Source organism: Suricata suricatta, chromosome 1 (assembly GCF_006229205.1).
Source record: "Suricata suricatta isolate VVHF042 chromosome 1, meerkat_22Aug2017_6uvM2_HiC, whole genome shotgun sequence".
Lineage (NCBI taxonomy): Eukaryota > Metazoa > Chordata > Mammalia > Carnivora > Herpestidae > Suricata > Suricata suricatta.
This window is the reverse complement of record NC_043700.1, coordinates 75,625,331-75,634,866: the sequence shown is the minus strand read 5'-3', so window position 1 is coordinate 75,634,866 and position 9,536 is coordinate 75,625,331. Positions and strand designations below refer to the sequence as shown.

The 9,536-nt window shown below is 40.0% G+C and overlaps 1 protein-coding gene across 3 annotated transcripts in view; it reads right to left on the bottom strand.

Annotated features, from left to right (window-relative positions):
• Nucleotides 1–8,743, bottom strand: part of TTC29 (tetratricopeptide repeat domain 29) — a 234,357-nt gene extending 225,614 nt beyond the window's left edge. The window contains exons 1-4 of one of the 3 annotated variants that reach the window (XR_003914733.1): nucleotides 8,617–8,743; nucleotides 7,952–7,999; nucleotides 2,432–2,529; nucleotides 578–661 (exon numbers count right to left, since the gene is read on the bottom strand). Coding sequence is in view for 2 of the 3 variants with exons in the window: in XM_029955273.1 (XP_029811133.1) it covers nucleotides 578–661; nucleotides 2,432–2,523 (176 nt within the window). In the remaining variant the exon portion in view is untranslated. Of the gene's footprint in view, nucleotides 1–577; nucleotides 662–2,431; nucleotides 2,530–7,951; nucleotides 8,000–8,433; nucleotides 8,450–8,616 lie in introns of those variants that run through there. The other 2 variants (XM_029955273.1, XM_029955328.1) reach the window with 2 other exon arrangements.
• Nucleotides 8,744–9,536: the final 793 nt, after the last annotated feature.

The following is a 9,536-nucleotide window of genomic DNA, read 5'->3' as shown; positions in this document are numbered from 1 at the left end:
ATTTCTTACTAACCTACACAGATTTTTATACTGTATTTACTCAAACCATAGTCTCTAACTAGTGATAAAATGACAAAGTTCATATTGTTCATTGATAAAATAAATCCAGACAACTTAGATTTATTTAAAAAGTAACCAATAAACTACCATCAATTCATTCTTTTTGTGGGTTTTTGGTGGGCGGGGGGGGGAAACATGTTCATAAGGAATTTTTGTTTTAAATTGCTAGGAAAAAAAAGATATGATCTTTCTCTAAAAGCTTTTACCCCCATGGAGGCAATACACCTTAAAATGGAAGTTAATAAGCAATTGATAGCACAGATTTAACTAAAATATTGCAAGTGTGATCATATAATATCTTGGTAAATATAAAAATTTTGAAAGCCATAAAATTAAAGACTTTGATATGTGTAAGATCAATAGACATGATTTATCACTATTTAATACGAGCTTTAATTTTTAAATGCCATGTTACAATGAGAAAGTTGTACTGCACAAGAAAATTGAAATTTCAATAAAGAATCAAGACAAAAGAAACAAACTTCATATTAAAGTACCTTTAAGAGGTTATACTTACGCAGCAACCTCCTCTTTTGACAATCCTTTGAAATTCACCTCCAGGTAATGATCTATGTCATCTTTTTCTTTGATCCACACAGACCTAAATGAAATGGAAAGAAATAATAAAGCACTGCTTTTTCAAGTTGAAAAGCTCCCAAACATATAAAATGCCACCAGGAGAAGAAAATACTTAAGGTATAGTACCATATATAATAAATGCTCTACATCAGCTATAGACTTAGGTTGTTGATTAATAATTTCCAAATTTCCATTTTCTTGATTGGAAAGAAATAGGGAAGGATATTAAACTCAGTGTGCAAACGAATAAAACACCAACACATTAAAATAATCAGCATTCTTAAATAAATGGAGGTTTCTCCTCAAAGCTTATAAGCCCTTCCATTTTACTCACATTGCTTCGTATTATAACTTTCTAATACATAAGTCATATTCTCTCTCTTTCACAGGATTTTGAACTATGAACACCTATTTGATACAAATGTATAAAATTTATTTGTTCCAAACATCACCAAATTTTACTCTGAAATGTTGTTTGAGTGGGGTTTTTTTAACACACATAAATTCAAACTATTATTTTAAGAAGTGATTTTAAGAAGACTACTGAGAAATATGTTACAGTTGTATTTATTTTAAACACTCCCTTCACCTTTAAAAAGAAGCGTCCTACTAACATCCTATAGCAGAGGGAGTCAGGCCAACACAAGTATCCATTTTACTCAGAAGCTAATGGAAAACGTTGATACGAAACTTTGCCTTAAATGGTTATGAAAAAATGGTTTTCTTCATTAAGTTGAATATAAGAAATAGTTTTCTTTAAAAACTATTTTAGGGATGTGAGATTGGGCTGTGTTTGTGCTGATGTTGAAAAGAAAATGGAATCTCAAGCATCATAAAAGACAGCAAAAACAAGTTTTGTCAGACTATAAATATTCCACAATATTCAAGTAAAATTGAAAATAAGAATGCACGTTTATACTGAATTATGCATGCATCAAAAACTCTGTTTTTCAAATTTTCTGAAAAGAAAATTTGATTTGCTCTTACAAGGGACCTTTGATGCTAGTTTAGCTATATGCATTTATTTTGGTCCAGGGACTTTGGCCTTTCCCAGAAATACTAAAAATAAAGTATGATCCTTCTCAAAAGAAAGTAGTCTCATAATACTTTGATCATTATGCCTTGCAGGATGTGAAAAGTTGGCATATGAAGTAAATAATCAAAACTACATATGCAAATTATTTATATTGATAAATAATGTCTGCATTGCTATAACTCTTAAATGACAATTCCTAATTAACAATTTCTAAATTTGCATTAATACATATGACAAAATACGTTGTTCTCTGTCCTGAAGTTTCTGGGCAGTAGCTCCAGGACCTCAGCAGCCGTTCACATGTCATAGCATTTTCAGGCCCCAGGATCATTTCAGTACCCAAATCTGGCCTGCCAACTTACCCTAGAAATAAGACTGTGCTCTCCTCCTTCTTCTGAAACGGAAATCAGCACTCAGGACCTTGTGGATTAGAGGCTATCCACCTTTCCTTCCTACAGCCTCTGCTTTCAATTCTCCACCCATATCTTAAAAAGCAAATATATCTCCAACATTTTATAGGACCATGATATAATTAGAATATGAAATAAAACAATAAAATGAGCATTAGCTTGCTAAGTATTAAATTCTTAATATTTGGATGAAGTTCACTGATCCTTTTGAAACAGCAAACTTGAATATTCTATAACAACATACTTTTGTCTTTAAGCAGTTTTGTTTTCTGAGATGTGTTATTGACATTTCTTACTGCAAGCGATTCATTTTGTAGGAAAAGAAATGAAAACCAGGGTCACGTACCTTGGAATGGTGCTGGGGACACATGGCAGCTTCTGTCTGGCTACAGATGTAAGTTTTGGGCGTGTCATGGGCAGTGGGGGCAGGGTGGTCATTTTAGACTACAAAAACACAAAAAACAAAACAAGAAAATCCAGAAACAGTATTTTAATGAATGAACCTTTCAAAGAATTCTTTAAGACATTATTAGAGATCCACAGTCTGTCATCGTAGCTGAGAATGCCTCTCTCTGTGTGTAGAGCTAGAGCTCTGTTATTCAGGAAAGATACTCAGCAAGTGGATTCTGCAGGTTGCTTCTCATTATTTTCTCCTACTATCTGCCTTTTGGCCAATTTATTACTTGTCTGCATCTCTACCACCAAGTGGATAAGGAGAAAATCTGATAAATGAATTGAAGATTCAGACAATCAGGAGCTTTGGTATGAGTTTTGTTAAGGGAGGTTGGTTGCAATTAAAGAATGAAGACTTTTAGGATAGCTATAGATTTCAAATGCTCATGCTTTGCCTTCCTGTTACAATCAATAATTGAAAATTGTTCATACTTTGCTGTTTTCTAAAAACTTTCTCACTCACAAATAAAGGCTTTTCTTTAGAAGTGATGGATGCTAAGACTGATTCTCAACAAGGAGACAGCTTCCCCAAGAGGCACACAGCTACCATAGAGTAACAAATCACTTCAAAATATAGAGGTCCAGAAAAGATTGTTCAAAACAACAATCATTTTATTATCTTCCACACTTTTTGTGGGTCAGTAATTAGGACAGGGTACAAGGGATGGCTTTTCTAAATGCTATGATGACTGGGGCCTCTTCTAAGAAGATTCAGAAGCTTAGGGGTAACTCAATGGTGAGGGAGGGGTGGTCAGAAATCATCTGTAAGTGTCTTATCCCATTTATCTGGTTGTTAATACTATTAGCTGTGACCTTAACAGGGCTATTTTCTAGAATACTACATTTGGCCACCTCCTAGGGCTATGGCTTCCTCACAGCCTGGCAGCCTCAGGCTTCTCCTGTGGTAGCTCGGTGCTCCAAAGGCTAGGTATGCTAAAGAAAGCCAGGGAAACTGTATCTACTTTCAGAGCTTGGCCTTGGAAGTCACATAGTATTGCTTCTACTGGGATAAAAGGCCTGTTCAGATTCAAGGCTAAAGAAGAGAGATTCACCTATTGATGGGAGAGCATCACCATCACATTGTATGAACAAAATGTGGGATGGAGACTCTGTTGTGGCCATCTTTGGGAAATTCAATATGTCACAGTGGGAAGGTAACAGCACTAATGAAGGTGGGTCTATACAATCAACTTATCTAAAATATACCCTAAATAGGAAGAAGTGTGGATATTAATAATGTCTGTGGACTTAGAAGGGACAAACTGTCACATGCTGCAAGGGCTTTCAGATGCAAAGGAACACACACTTCCACTGTTACAGAGGCATCTAAAAGGCCACAGCCTCTTGATGCCACCACCGTGTCCACCAGTTTTAATCTCTACCCTAAGCCTCACCAAACAACTGGAAGGTCTCTTTTAGATTTTAAATCACTTACTTCCAGCATTTACTACCTGTGAGACCCAGGGTAAAGCTCTATCAACCTGGGCCTTGAATATATTTAACAGGTATTTACTGAGCTAATACTTCGTGCCAAGTACTGTTCTAGGTGCTGAAGACATAGCAGTGGACAAAAAGATGAAAATCTCTGATCTCACAAAATTTACATAATATGGGTGGATGTGGGGGAAAAACAGATAATACACAAATATACAAAATATATACAATGTCCAATGATGATAAGATCTACAGCAAAAAAATAAAGCAGAGAACTAGAAATTACCCAAGTGCTCACCAGTAGCTACGGCATAAAAAGAGAGTGAGATAAAGTCAAAAAAATTAAAGAGATATTTGGTAGTGTTCTGATGGTACAATGTTTTGAAGATTACTATGAAAACTTTTACTCTCATTAAGAATCCATTGGAGGATTTTGAGCATAGGGGTAACATGACCTGACTTGCACCTTGAAAGGATCAGTTTTGTTTCTCTTGAGCTTAGACTACAGGGGAAGAAGGAAGGATAACAGAGAGGCCAGCTGGGAGGTTGTAATGGGTGAAGGACAACGGTTGCCTAGGCAGAGGTGGAGGTGGAAAGAGGTGGTCAGGTCTGGGGTACAGCCAGCTATTGACAGCCAAGGTACAATATTCCTCTAGTGCCAAAGCCATGATGGAGGGAGGTGGAAGAATAATAGGACTTGAGGGAAAGTTTTTTTAAAATAAATGAAAGATTGTCATAAAATAATTTTTTGCATAAAGAGTAAATTCTTTTTTTGTTAAATTTTTAATGTTTAGTAGAGAGAGAGAAAGGCAGAGCATGAGAAGGGGAGGGACAGAGTGGGAGGGAGACACAGAATCCAAAGCAGACGCCAGGCTCTGAGCTGTCAGCACAGAGTCTGACGCAGGGCTCAAACCCATGAACCATGAGATCGTGACCTGAGCCGAAGTTGGATTCTTTTTTTTTTTTTTTTGAGAGACAGTGTGAGCAGGGGAGGGTCAGAAAGAGAGGGAGATACAGAATCTGAAACAGGCTCCAGGCTCTGAGCTAGCTGTCAGCATAGAGCCTGAAGCAGGACTCGAACCCTCGAACCATGAGATCATAACCTGAGCCGAAGCTGGACGCTTAACCGACTGAGCCACCCAGGCACCCCTGAAGTTGGATTCTTAACCGGCTGAGCCACCCAGGTGTCCAGAGAGAAAATTTAATGCAGATCAGTGTCATGTTTTACATATGACAGAATCCTAGTATTACCCATATTATCAGGGCATGGTATAATCCATGAAACAATGTCCACTTATTTTTATATATCCGTAGCTTTAACGCACACTCTCTGAATACCAATGTTAGTCCTTTCCTACTTCATAACTTCATAATATAGTGATTCCTTTTGTAATTAAAAAAATTACTTTTCTGATTAGATGTTATAGTTGAGTTACTTGGATAACCAGAACCTACTAAATGACAACATTATGTAGAACATGTGGTAAGAGGTTAAGGCCAACATAAAGATAGATCTCATGGACGCTTTTGAAAGGATGCCAAAGTCTTCCCCAAATCCACCTCCGATGAGCCTATTTCAGAGAAGCTATGAAGAGTCTATGTTCCAGAGTCCTCTGATGTTACAGAACAAATCTGGGCCATCTCAGTTCTTAGCCCCCGTCTGTCTATCCCTAATGGATTTCTAAAGGGACAGAAGAAAACAATGCCTGTGTTTGTTTCAGTTGGGGCATTTCATCCTCTATGAATTAAGACGGTTCTGAGAGTCCCATTCTGCTTGCCAATGGCATTAGGGCAGGGGTGACTTCTACATAACTGCAAGGGCTCTTGAAGGGCTCATCAAGGAGTTTCAAAATGAGGAAATAGTACTTGGGAGTCTCCAAGCACTAGAAAAATCCATCTGCTTGTAGACAGAAAGAGGTACCAAACCCCAGAGCTGGATCCAGCCAACAAGGTGTGTAAAAGCCGCCCTTGAAAGTTGGGCCATCAATATGTGATGTAAAATTTATCCTTTTTGATGTTTATTTGGGTTAGACAATTGTTGCTAGAAAATATAAGCATCTAATGAAATCAAATGCAAATGCTATACATGGAGAGGGTACGTGTCTTCTTCGTTGCACTTATGAATTGCGATTTTTTTTTTCAATATCCTACCATTAACGTTTCAGCTGCCAGTTCCTTCATTTTGCTCTCCTCTGATCTGAGAACATTAGCAGCAGGAGCACCTTTACTCTTAAATTTAGTTTAATGTTAGCATTGCAAGCCCTGCTGGCAAGCCTCAAGGCACAGACTGCGAGTGGGGGGTGGTCAGAGCTGAATAATAAAGTAGAAAAAAAGTTATTAACTGGATGTTGGAAAAAAAATAGGCTCCCCCCAAACTGTGTTGGAAAGTTTAAGCTCAGAGTTAGAGCCGAAGTGGAGCAGCCTCCCTCTCTGCCTTCCACCCCACATCCTACTTGGCTTATGCCTGCTGGGAAAAGGGATGTTGTTTTTCACAATTGATTCACAACTATGTAAAGGTATTTTGTTTTACACAATAGGTAATGTGTGAACTGAATTTTATGGCACATAACATTTGATATGCATCAAATATTTAAAGGCTTCCTACAACAAATTACTTTATCTAAATAATCACCATCTCTTTTATAAGTTGTCTTATTTATGCTGAATTTTGTTAAAGTAGGAAGTTGGTGCTTTCTAGCACGTAGAAGCAGCCAAGAGGAAAAGAAATGAGAAAAAAATGCAGGCACGCTTAGGGACCTGTCATTTTAGTCTGAAATTACACCTGTAAAGGAAGCCCTTTGCTCTTTGTTACTATGAGTTGTGTCACTTTCCTGGTGTTGGACAGACAGTGTTCCTAGCTCCTAGGTGAGCTCCAACATGTGAAATGGGACTAATGCTTTGGGGGAACTACCCGAGGCCTCAAGCAGAAATGGAACACATCCTGAACAATGGCGCTGCGACAGGGTTCTCCTGGTTCAAGACCACCAAGGAAATTATACAAGATGGGCGTTACTGCAGGAGGGTAATGGTTCAGATCCAGGCAAATGGAGACAGAGAATGTGAGGCACCTCTCTGGCTGGTACCAAACCCAGCTTAGCTCCAGGAGCTGAGGGTGAAGCAGTGTGTGAGGAGGACCCAGAGGCAGCTCGCCCAGCACCAGCAAGTGGGCGGGGCTGCATGTGGCAGTGTGCTGAGACAGAGATCAAAAGGCTGCCTGAAGCCATTCCACTGTTGGTATTCAGAAGAGATTTGGTGGGTTCTTTGATCTGCTGGTTGGCTCTTGTATCACGGTTTGGCCCCACATGCAAAGACAAATGAGAATGGAGAAATACAGGATGAAAGGTTTAAGAGTGCTGGGTCAGGCTGAACGTGTCCCATGGTAAGAGTTTAAATTTCTGGCCCCCAAGTAAAATTCTTCAAAGAGTAACCCTCCTCCTGCCCAGAGATGCCCTCATCAGGAAACACAAAGGAAAGGGTAGGCCTAGCACTGTGTAGACAGAGGCTACTTGGGGAGTCCGAGGTCCGAGGCTGACTACCATCTCTAGAATTCAATCACTTTGGGATGTGAGAAAGCCAACAGACCACAGCAAACAAATGTATTACTTGTCATCAAGAGAGTTCAAAATAAATATGATTTTACTATCACCAAAAAAATCATTTATAATAATAATTAGAACTGTTCACATTATCACCATCAGCTCTTTTTACTATAAACACTTAAAGAAAACTTCAGAAGTATCAATAATTATGGTCCTGAAAAGGGTAAAAGAAAGTCCCATAAAAAAGTTGAAAGAGTAGCTAAATATTTATCCCTTGTATCATAATTTTTAGACTCTTCTAGCACTCAGTGGTAAGTCATTAAATAAAATAAATAGAAATCATACATTTTTTTTTTTTACCAACTGACATTTCTTGACGTTGAAATCAAAATATAAAGCCGGAAAAGTGTTGAAGGCAGGTCATGTTTCAGTTGACTTACATTTGGAGATTACTGCTGAAGGCCTCTCCAAGGTTTACAGACTTCAGCCTGAAAATTAGTAATCATAGTAGCGAAGGAGAGAAGAAAAAAGTTACAAATTAGTTAATAGGATAACTCCTCTTCCTGTCCCAAATCACGGAATAAGAGTCACTCATACAAATAATTCCAAATACCTAATGTGGGTTTAAATGGAGTCCTTCCTCTCTATACCAAAGTGTAGTCCCTAGGAGAGAAACTAATCACTAATTCAGTGAAATGCCAGTACATCTGAATTATGTATATGTACTCATATATTCCAATACAAATGTGACATCAGGGGTAACAATTTGACCTCTCAAACTTATTAGACATGAAGTTATCTTTACTCAAGCCGAGGCCGTCTCCGTTCCCTTTCTGTTCCTACCTAGTCCTAAACGGGACTATAACACTTTATTCCTACACCGGTTTATTCTCCCATTTCCCTCAGAGGGTCAGGCTCCTACTTCTATGCGTTTCTTGCGGTTAAATGGCGAGGGCCTCTGCTCAGGAAGCTTGAGACGGCGTCTACAGACGGACGCAGGACAGTAGGCCCAGGTCACGAAAGGGACTGGACTGCCCGCAAGACCGGCCCGCCTCTCCTGGGAACTTAAAGTCCTGCCCGGAGCTTCGCCTCAACCGTCACGAACCTTGGTTGGGGGGGCCCGTGGGACAGCTCTGGTTTTCCGTTCCGCCGAAGTGTGTCCCCCACCGGTGGCAGGTGCTGGGCGCCGGTACTGCCTCCTCTTCCAGAAGTTATTCGGAGACCCGGCACAGCCGGCCTGGCGAGAGGGGACGCGGGAGCGTCGCCTGGGATACTGAGAGGGCGGGGCAGGGCTGGTGAGGGCGGGATGAGGCTAAACCGGGGCTCGGGATTGGGGCAGCTCCAGACTCCTCGGGCATGGGGGCGGAGCCTGTGGGGACGGAGCCTACTAGGGGAGGCCGAAAGGAGCCTCCAGATCTAGCAGGCTTTTCAAACAAGTAGCTTTCAAAAGTGAGGCCGCTTTCAGAAACTAGTTCAATTTATCCAAGGGTCTCCAATTTGCCGCCCGGGGTCATTTCCTTCATGAAATCTCATTCTTAATATTTTGCTACAGTTGCCTGATCAATGGGAAAGCACTCAGCTTGGCATTCGTGACCCCTGTGACCTGATGCCACTTTAAGCAAGAAGTATTTATTCCCTTCTTCCTCAGACTTTGTTGTAGTCAGAACCATCATTCCATCCTGTCTCTCACATGTGTAAAGTGCAAGGAAGTGAGCTTTCTTGCCCGTTCTCTCTATATGTATAGAGGGCGTGAGGACGAAGATATTGATGTGCTAGAAAGTGAGGTTTTTATTCAGTCCCTACTGTCACACACTGTAGGAGAATGAGCCAGCAATATTGCTCACAAAGTCATTCTATTAGCCATAAGTTGATTCTATTTGGTGTACAAACATAACAACCATAACCACACATTTCATTTCATTCCAACATCAAGCATTCAATTGATCAGCCTGACGACCTATACCTGGGCTCCACATGATCCCCCATGGCAGTAAGATCTGTCCTGTCCTCAACAATTCATTTCCC